The sequence below is a fragment of the Mus caroli genome, chromosome 15 (genome assembly GCF_900094665.2).
Source record: "Mus caroli chromosome 15, CAROLI_EIJ_v1.1, whole genome shotgun sequence".
Taxonomy (NCBI): domain Eukaryota; kingdom Metazoa; phylum Chordata; class Mammalia; order Rodentia; family Muridae; genus Mus; species Mus caroli.
In genome coordinates this window covers 60,615,383-60,634,991 of record NC_034584.1, presented here as the reverse complement: position 1 = coordinate 60,634,991, position 19,609 = coordinate 60,615,383, and the positions used below count along the sequence as shown (strand labels likewise).

General features: G+C 46.2%; 1 protein-coding gene across 1 annotated transcript in view; it reads right to left on the bottom strand.

The window, feature by feature from the left end:
• Positions 1 to 19,609, bottom strand: part of Tg (thyroglobulin) — a 180,146-nt gene that overhangs the window by 1,860 nt on the left and 158,677 nt on the right. The window contains exons 44-47 of the mRNA XM_021183215.1: positions 12,115 to 12,296; positions 10,842 to 10,949; positions 2,989 to 3,123; positions 566 to 753 (exon numbers count right to left, since the gene is read on the bottom strand). Coding sequence (XP_021038874.1) covers positions 566 to 753; positions 2,989 to 3,123; positions 10,842 to 10,949; positions 12,115 to 12,296 — 613 coding nt within the window. The remainder of the gene's footprint in view (positions 1 to 565; positions 754 to 2,988; positions 3,124 to 10,841; positions 10,950 to 12,114; positions 12,297 to 19,609) is intronic.

The window sequence follows — 19,609 nt, the reverse complement described above, 5'->3', positions numbered from 1 at the left end:
GAGTCCACCTTCTTGAGTTCTTTATATATATTGGATATTAGTCCCTTATCTGATTTAGGATAGGTGAAGATCCTTTCCCAATCTGTTGGTGGTTTTTTTTGTCTCTTGGAAGTTTCTTAAGGATGCCCTATTGTTTTTACATTCTCCATGGCTCACTGTGGCTCATTTTATCCTTTAAGCCCAATATCAGGAGGTGGGAATGCTGGATTGTACCTCACTACTTCCTGTTCTCTGTGATTTTCCATTCAGCCCTGCAAGCGTTTCTCTTTCTGCACCTGTGCTACTGACTAGAAGCTGGCTGACATTCATCACTCAACTTTCACTTGCCCCTCCATCCTGTTCAATGTCCTTTCCTTGAGCCTCACTCTTCCTCCTCATGCATGGCCTCACATCATAACAGTAGGCTTTTGGCAGCAAAAAAGCCTTGGACTATGAAAAGGGGCTATGCCTCCAGTACCCAGTGCCCTGGTGGCCTCCATATACACAGTGTAAGCCAACACAAAGCTAATCAGTAGGTTCTGGATCCAACACCACTCCCAAATTCTTGTCCCCAGGGCACTACTACCTGCATCCTTCAGAGTCTGGATGTACTTGGACCAGAAGGAGCAGTCAGCTTGTTTGAGGCCCTGCCGATTGGGAAGCTGGGCGCTGAGCTCCTTGTAGCTCTCTCCTCCAGCTCCAGGAATAAAGTCTGGCCAAGGTGTGGCAAACTCAGCTGCCTTCCTTGAGAACTCATGTGGGTAGTTAGGATTTCTAGGGAAATGAGAAGAAAAACATCTTTCTTTTAAATACTTATCATGTCATCTGGTCTTCAAGGGCAAATCATCCAACTTTGAGTTCCAGATGGGAACTCATTGGTCCAGCTTCCAGTGGGAAGTTTAGCTGGGTATTATAAAGCACTGGGCCACAAAAACTCTCTGAAATCCCCACTAACAGGTCATATCCAATTCACGACTCACTGGCACTACTCAGAAGCTAATGTGGCCCTATCTTTCTGAATGCTTAGTGCTACCCCCTTTTACTCTGGTATCCTTTGATTTGGGTGACATTCTTAGGTTCTTAAAGGCCCTTGCTTATTCACGCTCTGGATAAGAAGGTGCATCAGAGGCACCTTGCAATTCTTACACTAAGGTCCCATGAAGGAGGTAACATAGCCTCCCAGAGAAATCAGAACAGCAGATTTATCTTCAGGCCATAAGACTCCATGGCAGTTTGTTCTGTCAACAGTCCTTTGGCCTCAGAATCTCAGAGCAGAGTTGAGAATATAAAACATGAATCACTCTCTAATCATGGGGAGAAAACTGCCATTTCCCCTCAAAGCAACCTTCCCATGAAGCTCTCCAGGGAAAAGTGAGTGCCTTCCTTTAGGCTTCATGAACCCAGGTGCAAATATCAGCTAGCAAAGTGGCAGTTTCTCTGCTTCCAATAAGGATGGGAATTCATTATGTCCATTGTTGGCTCACTTTTCCTGAAGTGTCTTAAGGACATTATGCTATCTCTGTATTCCAGATGCCTTCATTATGGTTCATTTTACTCACTAAAGCTGATGCCCCATCCCACTAGCCCTCACCCTCATAGCAAGAGTGCATCCTCACCACCTGCCTTGGCTCAGATTGCCCACTTTCCAGAGTAACTGCTCTTAGCTCATCTGAATGGCCTGACAGTCTGGTATGATTGCTCCTCCCTTAGGAAAACAGTTTTTAAAACACTAACAAGAAGAAATGTCCCTTTCCCTTCAATGTCCACAGCAAACTTCATAAATCTTTATTTGCTCTGCTTTGAAGCACATTTGCTTTTACCGTGGGAGGTTGTTATTAACTTGTAGCTATGTCAGGATGGTTCTCTCTTCCCTGAGGAACTAAAAGAGTTCTAGAAAATACAAAGAGATCAAGGAAGTAGAGAAACTACCACAAGTTGGGGAGAACCTCATATTGGCATATTACGGGACTGGGTCAGAGGCTGTTGGGGAGGAGGTGGGAGCTAGAGGAGTTCCAGAATGCCAAGTTCCAGAACACTACAGCTGACATCCATGAGGCATGGAATGGCTTTACTCCCATTGGTCTCTCCTCCTGGAGACAATGGGCAATACTTGGAGACTTTCTAAAAATATTTTAGTTTTTGAGACTGGGTCTTCCCATATAGATTAGGGTAGCCTGGAAATCCCAGTCCTCCTGCATCAGCCTGTGGGCTGGGATGACAGGTGATACTGTCATGCCTGGCTGCCAGAGACATTTTTGATTTTTATAATTATAACAGGATTAAGTGTTCAGTTTTGAATGATAAAATGTTCCCTACAAGTTCATGTGCTGAATGCTTGGTTCCCAGATGGTGGGAGTGTCATGAAATATTTTGGGTCTTCAGGAGGTGAAGCATCATGGCAGAAGTCGCTCAGTGGGAATGGACTCGGTAAGGATTATGTGGTTTGTACCTCCTGACCCCCCCTTCTCTCTCTTTCCTGTCTCCCGTGAGGTAATGAATCTCTTCTCATACACCTGCTGCCCTGATGTACTACTGTCCATTATGGAAAGCAACCAAGGATAAACCATTTGGAACTAGGACCTCAAATAAGCCTTGCCTTCTATAAGCTGTTTACCAGGTACTTTAGTTTTGTTTGTAAAGTAAACAGCATAGAAACTGTTGGTATTCAGTGGTCAGAGTCCAGCAACACTGTCAGTCGTCCTACAGAATACACACATACACATAACTTAGCTGGCCCCAAGTAACAGTGCAAAGGCTAAAACAAACCTTGGCCTAATGCCACCAGTGTGTCTGAGCAAGGAAAGACCCAAGCGGGAAGCTTTCTTTATGATTTATCTACACATTGTTTGGTTAGAAACAGGGAGGCTAAGACAAGGAAAAGGTAGCAGAGAATGGCAGCTTTTGTGGCCAAGGTGAGGTGACTGGTTAAAAAAAATGTGACCTTTGTATTCAGGGATAGGAATAGGAGGGAACACGTGATAGGGTTCAGGAGAGCAGTGGGCCACATACCCTGATCTGATGAAGTTGGAGAAATACTGCATGACTTTCAGGGACAGGCTCTGCTCCTCCGTTGAGAACTGGCCCTGGTAGGCAGAGTAGAAGGGCAGTCCAAATGCATATTGAACATCTGCCAGCAATTCTAGGCTGAAGAAACAGGGAAAGAGAGGCAAGAGGTATGAGGTGATAACCACAAGCCAAAACCTAACAGTCCTCCAACTAAAGCAGACTCCTCACACTTCATACCATGTGTAGGATTCCTGTTTAGTGTGACATCCCACTTGGCCTATATCTAGGGGACAACCTGGTCTGGGCAGACCTATGGCACATGTGGTGGCTGAGGTCCACCTGTTGATGAGAAATGATGACCTAGAGAAATTTCAGAATGATGCTTTGACCCTATTCCAGCAACAATACCTATATTTCCATTGGATGTTTGTTTGTTATTTAATGAGTAACATCATAAAAAGTGGTGTGCTTCAAGTCTCTCTTGGACACTGGCCCTTTATCTGTAAGTTGTACCATTGTATATCCTCAAGGCTAACTTTTGTCTATGTAGTCCACCCTAGCACCTGACACTTGGTAGATGTTCAATAAATACATGTCACTGAAATGAATCTCTAGTAGGCAATATGCCCATAGGCCTTGGACCCATACTGCAAATGTGCCTTGTTGAGAATCAAAAGGAGCCATTTTCCTATTCTAGAAAAATCCAAAGCATCACAGATGACAGGCTTGCTGGTGTGCATCAGGCTCCTGAGAGTAGATAAGATCTGTGTACAGAATTACAGATCAGGAAAAGCTGGGGAATTTGGGCTGTGTCCAAGCCAAAGAGTCTTTGACCATGGACATGAGCCATGGAAAGAAGCCTGAACTTAGGTAAAGCCACCACACTGCTGTCCAGTAAGGAGAGAAGCCAGCTTTGTTCACTTGAGACCTCTGACTTTACCACTCAGCCCTGTTCAACACAAGCTTTTCCAAGGAGCCAAAGTGTGGTCATACTGAAGGTCTGTCCACTGCTGACTTCAGACATGAGCTCCACTTCCAGGAGCCACAACCCACGCAGCTCAGCAGGAAGCAGTATCAGGGGCTGTCCACAAAGAGCTCCAAACAATGGCTCAGCTGGAAAGTGGCTGAGCTGGGCTCTCATCCAGCCAAGAGGGGAGTGAAGGGGAGATAGTGATGGCATTTCTGACAGTTTGTGTGCTCAAGTCATCATACTTCTGATGACAGGGTAAGGAGGCTAAACAGGGAAGGGCCCACTATACCCTAACCATGTGACAGGCTCAGGGCTGAGTCTATGACCACAGGGATCTTGACGTTCCATCTGTGAGAGAAAGCATGTTGACCTGACACCCATTAAGCATACCCCAGACTATCGACCTTCCTCTGAAGGAAACCAGAGAAAGGAAGGAGTGGAAGTCTTGCTTCCATGGCCTCTTTGCTTCCTTCTGAGACACTTTTCAAGTACTCAGCTCCTGCCAGGGTGTGAGTGCCTCTTTTTGGTCAAGTCTGATCTAAGAAAGCACAGATTCTCCTGCTGAATGGGTCAAGATGTCACCATGGGCCTCACGGACCACATGTGTTCCTGCGCAGCCCAGTAAATCTGAGCTTCCCTTTTACCACACATACTCCAGTCCCATCCATTCCCCAGGGGAAGTCCTTACAGACACGGTGCCCTGTAGGGAACTGTGTCTCAGAAATTACCCACAGTGCAGCAGTGTTTCTGACTTCCCCAGAGCCCAGCAGAACTGATGGTACACTTTTTGGTGGAACAGTCACAGCTTCTAGCTGATTGGCTGGATTAAGCTGGATATCTGGCTCCTTCCATAAAGATTCAATGATACAAAGCAGAACTGTCCAGGCCACACACTTTCTCTGCATTCAGACTAGGTCAGTATCTGCCGAGAGCTACTGTAGAGGGTCATTAAACTTACTGACTATCATGTACACAATCCACTTTCAAGAGACCCAGCTCAGGAATCAAACTGTGGAAGACATGTTACACTTACAGTTTTACAGCAAATTCAGAGGGAGACCTGAAACAGCATTTTCCTACCTAGGTCTCTAACTTTGAGATAGAGCAAGAAGGGATTGTGGTGGTGCATGCCTTTAATCCAGCACTTGGGAAGCAGAGGCAGAGGCAGGCGGATTTCTGAGTTCGAGGCCAGCCTGGGCTACAGAGTGAGTTCCAGGACAGCCAGGACTACACAGAGAAACCCTGTCTCAAAAAAAAAACAAAAAACAAAAAACAAAAAACAAAACAAAAAAAAACAGAGAGAGAGAGAGAGAGAGAGAGAGAGAGAGAGAGAGAGAGAGAGAAGTGAAAACAGGTGCACAGGTTCAAAGTGAAAATATATACCTTAGATCTGAGCTGCTCTGATGGCTTCTCACAAGCTCACCTCATATGGATCTTTTTGATTAACTGACCACAATATGATATTGGACAATGGGAATTTTATTCTATGTTACATTATGTGAGCCATGTTTTCAAGTGTGAACAGAAAGGTCATTCTAGATGACATGTCTTTGAAGAAAAAAACATCAAGTTAGATGATATTTCTGTCACACTGGACAGATGCCTATGAAAATGATAAGACCTGTCTATCTTCCCCATCCATCCATCCATCCATCCATCCATCCATCCATCCATCCATCCATCCATCCAGTATCCTCAACTTCAATACACTGCAGATTCCAGCCTTCTTTATCCATAGACACATAGGTCCTGGCACTTGACAACCATTTTGTGGGGGAGGCAGATTGACTCACTGTTCACTACTATACTAGCATTACTCCCTCTCCATCAGGCCCTCTCCTCTGCTGAGGGCTCTTAGTGCTCTTCCCTCCTGGCACTGCTGAGTTAGTTACCTGAACTCACATACTGCTGGTGGGCATGCTCTGTGTTGTCTGCCCGGTATCAGGCAAGTATCTGTCATGTCAGTGTTGAAAAGGATTGTGGAATGAACAGAACATCATGGGAAGGGATGGGTAATGCCAGGAGTGACTGGCTTTCATCCACCCTCAGAGATAATCTTAATGATCACACAGGATGTGGCTGGGTCTATGGACCAAGTTCAAGAATCCAGCCCTATAATTTTTTCTTTGGTTTGTCAGTTCTTGCAAAGTCACCAACATAGCCAGCTGAAGAGACTGCATTTTGAATCTGGAATGGGCAGGGCCACTGGAATGCACAGAAGTGTCTAGAATGCAGACCAGAAATGTTCAAAACATCTCAAGGATGAGATTTACAGTTCTGTTTCCCACAGCTGGGCAGTGTCTAAAGAGGAATGTGGGTGCCTTCTCAAGTCTTTCTACTTACTTTATTTCCTAGCAGAGTTTTATTTATTCCTTAAAATAAACTAATGCTAATTACCAAACATTAAAGGTCAGCAGGATGCTGGATATTGAACATATATTATCTTTAGTCCTCATACTCCAAAGATAAACTGGAAAAAAAATAACACCTACTTCACAGGTGGGAAGATCAATGCAAGTGAGCTTGCTCAGGTAAAACAGACAAAAAAGAGGAAGAGACAGCATGAAAGCCATGGTGAATATGCCTCAATCTACAGCCTTGGCATTCAAAATCTGCTCTCTCTCTCTCTCTCTCTCTCTCTGTATGCATACCCATTGTCAGAACATATAAAGCCTTAGAACAAATTTTTCATAGGTCCTGTCTCCATTATCCTCTCAGCATCTTTGTGGGACAGGTATTCCCAGGATGCCCAGAAAAGCTAAGTGAGTTGTTCAAGGCTGTACAGCTAGTATAGACTTAGCATAGTATAGACCTATGCATACTAGTTTTGGCTGAAGTGGATGCAGTTGAAAGAGAACAGAAGAGACCTTGAAGATGGGTAAGGGTCCAGGCTGCTGGTTGTGTGACAAGAACTCTTCCAGTCACTTCCCTGGGCTTTTGATTCTGTGCTGGCAAAATAAAGGCCTAAGAGATGTCTTTTGATCTTTGACTCTGGATAGGAGGCATTTTTATCACTCTGAGGGTTTTGAATTCTCTGCCCTTGCCCTAACAGTACAATTCTCCTGCCCTCAGCAGGAAGGACAGCTTATCCATGATGTGGTAGGCATAAGAGTGTCACACTGTCATTTTGTGACATCTGAGCAGTGCTCTATAAGGAAGGGGTGGCATGGTGTCTGCTTAATACACTTGCCAGGAAAGCTTCTGTGTGCTAACTCAACAGAGGCATGAGACAGACGGCAGGGAATGCAACACACACACACACACACACACACACACACACACACACACACACACGGGTGTAGATCAAAGCCAGAAATAAAATGAGAAAAGAGACAGCTCCAGGGCAGACAGAGAGGAGGGAAGGAAATGGAGAGAGAGGGGCAAAGATAAAGGGAGGGGTTGAGAGAGAAAGAAGATAGTTCTCTCTCTCTCTCACACACACACACACACACACACACACACACACACACACACACACACACACACACACAGAGAGAGAGAGAGAGAGAGAGAGAGAGATTTGCAGCAGAAAAAAGAGAAAGAAAGCTTGCCAGTAATATGGTGTCCTTTTGTTGATCTGCTCAGTAACTGTAGTGACTACTCCACTGATGGTTCCACATTGTGACTGTCATGACAGGGGATCATGGAGGTTGTCAAGAATGTGTTCTGATAGCTAAGAACAGTGGGGATCCTGTGGTCTAAAGTTATCCAGGACCTGGTCTATACACACACCTATTACTAAGTGGCCCTGAGAAAGGCTCTGTTCCTGTGTGCCTTGTTCAGATGAAGAAACTGAGTCACCAAGGAGCCCATGTGACTTGTCTCAGGTAGCTGATAAGAGACAAAGGCATGTTTCTAAGTAGAATCTGGAGTCCCTGCCTGTCACTCAGGCACTAAAAGCTTCTGTGGTGTGTAGCCACCTTACCTCAGATGCCTCAGTGTCTTTCCTCTCGAAATGATGGGACAGCATTGAGGATTACAAAGTTCAGACTGTGGGTAGACCAAGAGAGAGCCCACCTAATACTGAACTCACTGGGGTCTGGTACCCAAGTTCCATGGATCCCAGGGTAGGCTGTCCTCCAGACTCACCACTTATTTTCTCCAAACAACAGAACCAGCCTATATACTAGAAATGCAGGCTTGTATCCCTCTTGTCATGAGCAGCAGCTTGGCTTCTGGCTTCAGTCAGTGTTGGGAGCACCTATCAAGTCCTCCCTTGAACACAGAGTCTTAGACTGAGGTATTTAGAGCCATGAGGACCTTTTAGAATCTGGCCAAGCATGGAAGTTCCCATGATCATCACAAGAGACCTGTCTGTAAGTCCTCAGTGAGACAGACAGAGGTCAATCAGCAGAAAGAAGCTATAGCCAACCTGGGATACAGAGGGTGCAGTTGAGTCCTTCCCTGAAGGACTATCCAGTTCAGACCCTTGATACCAGAAGCCTCCAGTACAGAACTCTATGATCTATGGGAAGTCAATGCTCTTGGAGTATCCCTTCCAGCAGAGACATTGCAATTCTCACCTCAGTACTTCAGAATGGGGCCATGTTTCAGGAGAATCTTTCTTTAGACTGAGTTAACCTGAGGTTGTTAGGATGCACTCTGAGCAAACAGGAATGATGTCATTACAAGAAGGGGGATTTGGACACATGGACAAACACACACAGGGTTACTAAGTGATGAGAAACAAAAAGAAGACTGCATTTTGCTGGTAAGCAGTCCCTGAGGCAACCAGGAACTAGAAAGACCAGGCATACCCTTTCCAAACCTGTGGAGGATTTCAGCCCTGCTGACATCTGCACTTGAGCTTTTAGACCTCCCAAACAAGGGACAATACATTTCTGCTGTTCCAAGGCCATGCAGCCTGTGGCCCCTCTGAAACTAACACAGAGTCCACACTCTTGATGCTCTTCTAGAACTGTGTGCACGCTAGTATTTTCCTTTGTTTGCTGCATTGTGTGCCTCATTCTCTCTCTTTGCTGCATTGTGTATCCCCTTCTACCCTCTCTCTGCTACTGTAAATACTAAAGGTACAAGCTTCTTAAGGCTCCTTGGTGTGGGGGCCCACACCCTTCTATTGCCTCTCTACTTCATGAGAAGAAGGCAAATTCTGGTCAGAGAGCCTGAATCCAATGCCTGGCACCGCAAGGCTCAGCCAAAGCTGATTCTAGGGAACATGTTCTGGGACTGGCTTCCAGGGCACAGTGACTACATCTACTATGTCCACGTTCCCAAGTGCCATCAACATTCCTTCCATGTGCCTCCATTAGAGCTACAGTGGGCTACTTAGCCTCCTTCAACCCCAGGCCACTGTTTGTCTCTAAGACTGGGTATGGTGAGACTATAAATAGCTCTAAGAAGACAGACCACGTGGTCTAGTAGAAGCCAATCTCTTGTTTGGGAGGGGCAAACACAGCTACTGCTATGCACTGGCCCAGCTGCTCATCTTGGAAATAGGGGAGAACACATTGAACCCCTTGAAACTCAGAGTCACTGGCAGAGGTGTCTGCAATCTCCCAGGACTCACAAGTTTAAGACTAATCCCAAGTGTGTTGGTCTTAAGAGTTGAGCTTTTAGGGACTAATTTCCATGGTTAGTATGAATAGAATTATCAAGGCCTCAGGAAGCTCATTCACCTTCCTGTGTAAGGTACCTTCTGTGAGGCAGGGGGATCACTTCTCAATAGACAGGGGGGGGTGCTGGTGTCTTAAATCTGGACTTCATCCTCCACAACTGTTGTGCTTTTTTGTAGCAGCCTGATTGGATCGAGATACCCTCTATCTATAAAACAGGGACACTGCTTCAACCTGTTACCCTCACAAGCATTCCATGTGTATCCATGGAGTGCTGTGAAAATCAAGCCACCTGTTTGGGCACACTACTGCTTTGGTCTCACTGGGTGAAGGACCATAAGTCTGTGGGACCCCATTCTCCAAAGACTCTAAGGCTGACACCAGTGTGCCTCACCTTTCAAGGTCATCTTACCCAAGGGATTCTGTGTAAAGTTACTATTCCAATGCCATTTAATGTAGACATCTCATTTCCTGATGGAATGGGCTTTCCACATGTAGAGATGGCAGAAGTAGAGCCTGAGCCACACAGACCTCCATCCAAACCCTTACATCCATGGCCTCATCTTTCCTCCTTGCATCTTTACTGCAGCTGATTGCTTCTTTCCATCAGTTTTTTCCTACTGTGCCTTTCATGTCTTTCTCCTATTTTGATGCTCTTGTTGTGCCTGAGGATTTTATTACCAGGTGCTTAGACCTCTTCTGCAAGTAAGGATGATAGACAAATTGGGCTAAACAGAAACCTTTCAGATGGACTTGACAGCTCATGCCTGCTTCTATCCTAGTACTTGAGAGGCCGAAGCAGGAGTATTGATGAGAATCCAAGGCCAGCCTTGTCTATATAGTGAGTTCTAGGCTAGCCTGAACTACAGAGTTTAAGAAAATATAAAACCAAAATAAACAAACAAATAACAAACATACATTTCCTACTATGGAAAGTAATTTGTTATGTGCTTAGTTCTTAGAGACACAAACATGTAGGATACTAGCAAAGGAAAAGGCTATCTCTATGCCTAGGGTGACAAAGGAGTAACTGAAGTTAGAGCTCCAAATTCTCCATGGTGAACAGACCTTCATATACTTTGTACTTCATTTTCTAGGCAGCGACACCATGGAGTAAAGTACCCATTACTGCTGCCTCATTTGCAGATGATCAAACCAAGGCAAAACATAGTCAAGCCCTAATTCACATCACAGAGAAACAGCTTGTGCCTTGTCCAGCCTTCTTTCTCTTCTTTGTGGATTGCAGTGGTTACAGGGACCCTTGCAAACAGCTTTCTTCGCCTACACTTACCATAGCTACATGATCCCCTTACCTGCCATGGCCATAGCTTTCGGGGACATGGTACATGAAGACATTTCCACGGGTTCTCCTTGCCCAGAGGCTGGCCATGTTGACCATGGGACAGATGATAAAGTAGTCCCTGGGGGAAAGAACAGAGAAGAAAATTTAGTTACATAGCTCTGGGGGGAGGGGTACGCCAGGCAAGGGTTTCCCATAGGCAGTTATCACCCACAAGGCTTTTCACCCCAAAGATCTGCTCATCCCTGCAGGGGAACTCCCTCTCCAGCTCTCCACTGGCCACACTTATAGATGTGTAGCTCTGGTTTATGGCAGTCCACAGTCTGCAACATGACAGTGGTGATATATCTCATATGTCAAGAGTCCCATGTAAGGTTTTAACTTCTTTCCAGAACATCAACATCAAAACAATAAAGGTTTGCCAGCAAAATATGCTAGAAAGCCCAGGGAGATAGAGACAGCAGGATCCCTAGGGCTAGCTAGCTAGCTTGCCTGGCCTAATTGGTGAGCTCTAGACCAGAGAGGATCCTCTTTCAAAGGAGGTGGGTGATATTCCTTAAGATGACACCTAAGGCTGTCATTTGGCCTCCACATGCATATGCATACATGCACATACATGTCCACTCACACATGTACCTGCATACACACATGAACAGTCATTAAAAGGAAACTTGTGTTTGGTTTCAGTGAGTTAATTATCACAGGGAAAGGAGGATGGTGTGTGGCATCCCATTCTTTACAGTGCTATAAGAGGGAGTGCTAGGGACAGAGGAGCCTGAAGGCATAAGTCTTTAACTTTCCTGGGGTGAGATCAAGGAATGCTTCACAAGAAGGAGGAGTGAACAATGAGTGGAGATGAGGGTCGGGCATATCAACAGTTGGCAACAGCACCCCAAGGAAATGGCTCATACAGGCATTGGGAGCCCTGGACTCATCTTGCTCAGGGAAGAAAAACAAAACCTTCTTAGTAGGTCTCCATTCCCACACCCCAGAGTGGACTCTGGTCATATGTGGAGATGAATGCAGAGCTATAGACATGCCTATACTTCTGGGACTTGTCTCACCTCTCTCCCATGTGCTCTGGGAGCTCATCAGGGGATGGCTACTGTGTGATAGATTGAGAAAGGGGTGCTGAGGACACCTGGAACACCAACTCCTGGGGGCCTCCGTGCCTCCTTCAGGATCTGAGCAACCTCTGAAGCCTCACCCACAGCAGGCAGAGGATTTGCATCCTGCATGAACTGGTTTATTGAGTGTCCATGTCTTGCTTGGTGGGCCTGGCTTACCGGGTGGCATTCTCCAGTGCCCGAGAGAAGGAGGCATAGTCATCTGTGGAGTGCTCCAAGGAGTAATACCATACAGCAGCAGCAAGGATGCGGGCATCTGAGTCCTCACCACCAAGTGAATTCTGCAGTGCCTGGTAAAAGGCTGTTTTGCTGTTGGTTCGGCCTTGGCTCTCTTCAAATTGCTTTGAAAGGGGGAGGGAGGGAGGGAGGGAGGGAAGAAGGGAGGGAGGATAAAAAACGACATATAATTTCCCAATTATATCCTGAAAGGTACTCATTGTGCTCGTCAAACATTATTCTAGAATTTTCTTTCTGAGAAGCAGCATAACACAGCATTAAGCACTTATCCTTGTTCCAGCCCCACCTGCATTTTTACTGTGTGACCTTAAGCAAGTGGTTCTACCTACCTGGGCTGTCCCTTTGCCCATTGGGAATGAGAGTGCCTCACATTAGGGTTAGGAGAAGGACATGCAAGAGATCCCACTTAAGTGTGGTCCATCTTAGTCTGAATGGCTGATACTGGGCCACACACCTGTCTTTTTCTGGCTCTATCTGGCTGGGTTTAATTCCTTTAGACATTTCACTTCATCCTATGTACCACCATAGTCTTCAAAGTATGAACAGAAAGTGTTGTCATAAGAACACACTCTTCCTCTGGACCAACTCTGCTTGGCCTGGGAAGCTAGGACCATAAGGTCAAGTTTCCTGTTTGCTGGGCTGTGTTATAGGTGGGTAGAGACAGGGATGTGTAAATGGATGGCCAAAGCCTCTCAGAGCAGGTTTAGAATGGGACTGGAACCAAGTCTTCTTAGAAAAGACAGTCAGAGAAGCTACATTACTGGGCGGAAGGGCTACCTATCTGCCCAATCCCTTCTTCTCCCTCTCAGACTTCCTGCCCTGCCCTTGCCTTAAAGTTGAGTACACTGTGGGATGGGGAGCAACTCAGCTTCAGGTCTTAGTTTCCTCCTTTCTAGCAATAAAGGGCAGAAGATGCAGGTCTGGGAATGTGGCCAAGATGCCTGCTTCCAGGACAGGCTCCGGATGTACATGTTTCCAGGAGCTCCTGTATAGCATGACCCCACTTACTGGCAGACCTTGGTATGTTTACATTGTCCTACAATCTCCTTCAAGTATAGGGATCCAGGGTCAGAGCATGAGGAGCTGGATATTGGGGAGCAAACACGTATGTTCCTTCTTGTGGAACAGCTGACCAGCCCTGCTGATAGGGAAGCCTGGCATGTCCATCTGTGTAAAGACAGATCAAAGACATGTCCCAGTCACAAAACACCAACATCAGGAGACAGTGAGGATGACCAGAGGGGCAGGCATGCAAAAGGGCCACGTTTCTTTAATCTTAACATATGTTTTAGAAAGAAAGAATACCAGCATCAGCTACGCATGGCAAGAGTACATGAGCATCCATGCCATAAACAGCTTCCACATGGTCATGACCAGAGACCAAGGTCACAATAAAAAAGCCTTGTCCATATATCTACATTGTTTCACAGATGCCCAAATAAAACACATGAATAATGTGCACCCACTTTGCTTTTACCTTTGCTATCTGGGGGTTACCATTCATTTAATCTAGCCTAATAATAATGGTTCTCACCTACTCACCTGCTGTCTATCATGATGATTTTCTAAGTTTCCACAGGTCGGGCGCGGAGGGGGGGGGTAACTTAATTGAATGATTCTTATCGCTTCTGGTGCCTGAAATAGCTCATAATAAAATGGCGACTAAACTTGTCACTTACAGCTTGGTGTTAGGTATTTGACAAGTGCCTCACCAAAGTATTCCAGGAGCCCAGGGCTGGGTGTGGCATCATCTTACTTCCTGCTTCAATTCTAGTTTAGGAGAGTCTATGCCTCTAGGGCCATCATAGAGAGGGCCAGCATGGACTGGCATTTATCCCAGGCCTTATCATGCATGGGAGAAGTCGGTTCTTCAGCAGCTCTGACTTTAACTATGACCCAGAGTTACAATGAAAACACAGGACCCCATTGATGCATGGCCCAGAGAAGTGACAACAACACTGAATTGGGAATCAATTGAAGGCTCAAGTGTCTACTGCCAGATAAGAGAGGCCTTGGAAGAATGATTTCACCTCTTCCGATCCTGACATCTTTAAAGTGCAGAGAATGGTGCTGTCCCAGTTCTGCTTTGCTTCTGGGAGGATTAAGGCCCCCGGGTAGTCACCTGGATTATTCATGGCCAAATTGTCTGTCTGTGTGCTGTAGGTTAAGAGCACCTAAGAGGTTCCAGCACAAGGACCTGCTCGGAGCCAGCAACTCAAGCTTGGTTCCCAATCCTTTTCATTTCTTGGTGTCATGACTTTGGCTAGGCCTGTAACCTCATCAATCCGCAGGTTCCTCATGTGCAAACTGGTGTTAACTAGAGTCTAACAAACTATAGACAAACTTGTATTAACTGTCAGTTTTGCTAGCTTCAATGAGAAAACTAAAGGAGAAAACCTAAAGGCCCTAAGCCACAATACTACCAAAGGATACAGAAAAGCCTGGTATGTCTGGCTTCCTGGAGCAAGGCTCCTGTTTTGCATTTATCTTCACTTCTTGTGTGGATACTATTAATCTCTGAAGGGCTGTGAAAGTATTGATGGCTGAACAGGGGCAAATGTCCAATTCCCTAGTCTGTTGGCCCAGATCCCAGCCCTCAGCACAGGTAGTGAGGAGCAGGGATGGAGAAAACCCTGAGAGTCATTCCCTGTGTCTGTGTTTTGCAGTCCCCTGAACTGATGCGGAAATGGTGGTGAGGAAAAGACTTTGTTCTGAGATTCAAGTTGATGTACAACCACAGTGGGACTCCTGGACACTTGGAAGGCTTGGTTTACTTCCACTTCCTAACATGAGGGAGCCCCAGAGAGCTCCAGATACCAGGACCCCTGTGCTCCACCAGCCATGCAGGGAAGTACTGTGCACAATGAAGCAAGTGTCTTTGCCTTGATAATGTACTTGTGAAGACTCTTGCTGAGACACTCAGCCTATCTGTGCTGCAGAGGAGCAGGACCAAATTAGGAAGGTTTAAGTCTACTTCCAGCCCAAGCCTCAGACCTTTTATCCAGATGTCCCCACCTCCTGGAAGCCACCAGCCTTGCAAAACCTATGAGTATCCCATTCATGTCCTTTCTCTGCGTACACTCTTGCTTACTTGGGGGCAGCATCTTCTTGTCATGCTTTCTTCTGAATGTGCTAGACCAGATTCATCCTTTTATGGCTCTATCTGCATCCTCCTGCCTTGAACCCCTCCCAATTGTGTCTAATATGCCAGTTATTCTAGGGCTTATGTGCTTCCTCACTTCTTCAGTTCCTACTCCAATCCAAGGCTGATGCAGCATCCCACACTCTCCTGTTGGGAAGGACTCAGAAAGCACCTAATCTACATCTATTCGTACACTGGCTCCTCACAAGGTTCTGTAGGGCTGTTAGGCCACTGCAGGTCTGAGGAGTAAGAGAGCACAGCAGAGTCCCTACAGGAGAATCTGGAGGGCATCAGAACATGCCTTGGTTCAGGTGCCCACGGTTCTCTAGAGCAGTGGTTCTCAACCTTCCTAATGCAGTGACATTTTAATATAGTTCCTCAGGTTTTGGTGACCCCCAACCATAAAGTTATTTTCATTGCTACTTCATAACTGTAGTTTTGCTACTGCTATAAATCATAATGTGGGATATTTGTGTTTTCTGATGGTCTTAAGCAACTCCTATGAAAGGGTACATCCCTAAGGTGTTGTGACCACTGCTCTAGAGCTTCTAAGGATATTTTGTCTATTGGGAAGACAAAACCTGATGACAGACCTGCCAGAAACTGAAAATTCAAGATAAGCCTGTTGTGAGATCAAGCATGGTTAGGTTGGAGAGACTCACAAATGAGCAAAGTGCTCTAGCAGGTTCCTGCGTCCTGTCCAGGGTGGCTTCAGGAAGCAGAGAGGCATGTCCTCTGTTCAACTTTCCTGTCCTTCATTTAGCTGACTGCCCTCTATCCAGTGGCCCAGGATCCACGCATGGCAAGCACTGTGACTGAGGGCTGACACTATGCAGTTTCACTTCCAGCAGCATTGCCACTTACCCTGCACTTCTTTTGGGGAAGCCCTTTTTCTGGGCCTTTGTGGCATGAAACTTTTCTGGGTTTCTCTTGAACTCACAGCTCAGAGCCCCATATACCAATCAAGCTGTACCAAGATCAGACGATCTCTCAAGGTCTCCCTGAAAGGACAAGGAGCTCCTTGCATGTCCATGGAGGCATAGTCTGGCCTCTTCCTTCCTTATTACCCAACCCCCATTGAGGTCTTGATTGGCTTGTGTTTTTATTTTGTAAGGGGTGTGTTAATACAAGTATTCACTGCATCAATATACACTGGAATCTCCCAGCCAGCACCTCTCTCTCTCTCTCTCTCTCTCTCTCTCTCTCTCTGTCTCTCCTCCTCCCCCTCCTCCTCCTTCTTCCTCTGCTCCCTCTACTACTCTCCAGGTTCCCAGGACATATTCCTCCTCATCTGGCAGACATTCCATTCCTATTCTGGCTTCTATATCTCCTCCTTATTCATAGATGTCCATACTCTATGGTTGTCTCTTTTTCCCATGCAGGTCTCAACCCAAAAGACCCCTCTGTTAGGTTAGGCTGTCATTGTCCACTCCTAAAGTGTGTCTCACTTTCTCCTGCTTCCTTTGCAGCCCTCTGGCTCTGCTTTCCTTAGCGTGCTTCTCAAGACCCGGAGTGCTTAGTGCATCTGCTTATGCATCATTGCTATCTGAGTGAGCTCTATCTGGGTGCTCAGAACTTTCTCCCAAAGCCCAAAAGACTTCAGCAACCTGAGGGTGCATACATAAGTCACACATGAACCACTCTTCATTAATTACTACAGAGATACAAGACCATGGCCAACCTTCTATCACATGAGGCAGAATTAGAGTCAAGTGTGTAACAAAATATTCTCCTATTGTTTCCTTTTAAAAATTGCAAGAGAAAATGTGATTGTGATGCTGTGATGACAATATACTAGTGATTCTAGCTTGACTGGCACTCTGTGTCATCACTCAAAAAATACTTTCTTAATATGTTGAGGGTAGTGAGTTCACCTGTCTTAGCTCTAGGGAGAGCTTCTGAAGCACTAGATGAGGAAACATGGGATGTCAGGCTCTGAGGGTCTGGGTCTCAGTGAGGATGGGGAGGGTCACAGAATGTTAGGTAGGGCATCCTAGAGCTGGAGCCCCACAGAGTCCCTCCCTGGTGGGAGCAGTCACCATTCTTAGATGTGTGGAAGGCAGACAGGGCTCACTGTGCTATCTAGAAGCTATGATATCCTCAGCTCTGACTGGCTAAGCAACTTGTCTTGACCACATGGTCAAAACGAGGAATCAAGACTCATTCTCCCATTCATGTCTTCCTAGGTCAGACCCAGCATGAGAATTTGGAGTAGTAGCACCCCTTTCTAAGAAATCTCTCTCTCTCTCTCTCTCTCTCTCTCTCTCTCTCTCTCCCTCTCTCTGTCTCTTACACACACACACACACACACACACACACACACACCACACACACAGACACACACACACACACACACACACACACACACACACATTAAGGATTCCTGCATCCGCCTCTTACTATGAGCAGCTAGCAAGGATTTGATGCTGCTGCACCAGGGCTCATGCCAGCGACTTAGCTGCCAGGTGCAGCTTTCCAACTCTCAGACATTCCCCCCCCCCAGGCCCCCACTGCACCTGTTCTTGAATGAGGCCAACTCCTAGCCAAGCCCAGGGCACAAGAAAGCTACACTAAGCTTTGGGATTTTCTTGTCTTATTCAGAGATGCTTGGAGTAGAAGCAGAACTGTGAATCTTGGAACAAAACTGCTTTTGATAATGCAAATTTAGTCCTGGTTAATGCAGACAGACTGTCAACTTCAGCAGTCAGGAGAAGGGAGGGGGCTAACTCCTCATCTCAGAGACCAGTGAAGAATTTGAATAGAATGCTTCGACTTCCGAAATAAGATCATTCTAAGCAAGCGGAGGCTTTCTACCTTCCCAGGAATCCATGTAACCCCCATGCTCTGCAGGTATGTCTCTGGGTGTCATGAGGACTCTTTGGGTGGACCATGGTGGCCTGGGTGGCAGGGGTGAGAGTCTCCAGGATTTGATGAAGTCATTCTTACCCACCCTTTTTCATCTAAGGTAATTTGATGGTCTCTGCTGAGGGGGATGGCTGGTCCTGAGGTCTGAACAAGGGTTAGGAGGCACCTATTCCTTCCCTGGATGGTGTGTGTTTGTGGGCTGGCCTCCAGTTGCCATTTCTGCAGCTGCTATGAGGAAGAAACGTGTGTGTCTGTTTCAGTGTCTATGTGCACTTGTGCTGTGATTTGGAAAACTGTCCTGAGGTCAGATGATTCAGTGGCTATAAGTCCTTTGTATTTCTTCTTGGTACCAGAGCCATTAACTATATTACTAATGAGTTAAGTATAAAAATATCTATCATTTATTCAGGTCCACCTCTTTTCTTGACAGTGGAGTATGTTTGTGGTCTCTGGGCATATTTAGCAGGATCTCTGAAAGTTCTCCTGATTTGCAGATAGAGAAACTAAGTCTCAGGTTCTGGGAAATGCAAAGGCTTCGGACTACAGTCAGAAGACACCCAGGGCTTTCCCCTGGTTTTCTAACAGAAGGCCACGGGAGGAGATCTGTTCTATTCCCACTCACTTGTCACCCAGTTGCAGTGCCACTGCGGGTACTGATCCCCACCCTACCTCTTGTCTTCAGGCTGTGATGCTCACCTTTCCACATAACATGCATATATCCATTCCTGCATGCTTGGCTTGTTGATGATCTGTTTTGATCTGGCCATTACCTCTTAGAGGGCAGAAATTCAATTGGTAGACATGTCCACCATAGCCAGCCCTACACCTGGAACACCATAAGTGACTGATCCACTGTCATTAGCAAGTAGGTGCTATTGTATACTCGTGCTGCTGTGTGTCCTGCTCAGCTAGACATGGTGATTCCCTGTGTTTAGGGTCTCAGAAATAACCCCAAATAAAATAAGACCTGTGAAGCTTAAGGAGAGAGAACAGCACATGTTCTAGGAGAGGAAACAGAACATGTTACACCCTTAAGCCTAGCTGAGGAACACCAAATACATGGAATTGGTATGCCCATTCAAGGTGACCAGGGAGGGAATAGAAGGGAGTAAATTCAGATTGCATTAAACAGATCTCTGGGGGCCACTGTCAGGATACAGCTTTGACTCCTGTAGAGAGTACTGGCTAATAGAAGGCTTGTAGATTGAGAGAAAGTGAGGTGAATCCCGATGCCACCATTGCTAAGCCTGAGAATATGCATGCACTGGAAGGATTGTGGTGGTTATGTGAGTTTGAGTGTGGACACGGGTGGCCGCAGCAGTTCCCGATGAACTAAGAATGAGAGCTACAGGCAGCTAAGGGAAGATGCTCAGCAGTCTGTTGGCTCTGGAAGCAGTCTGGGCTGAAGTG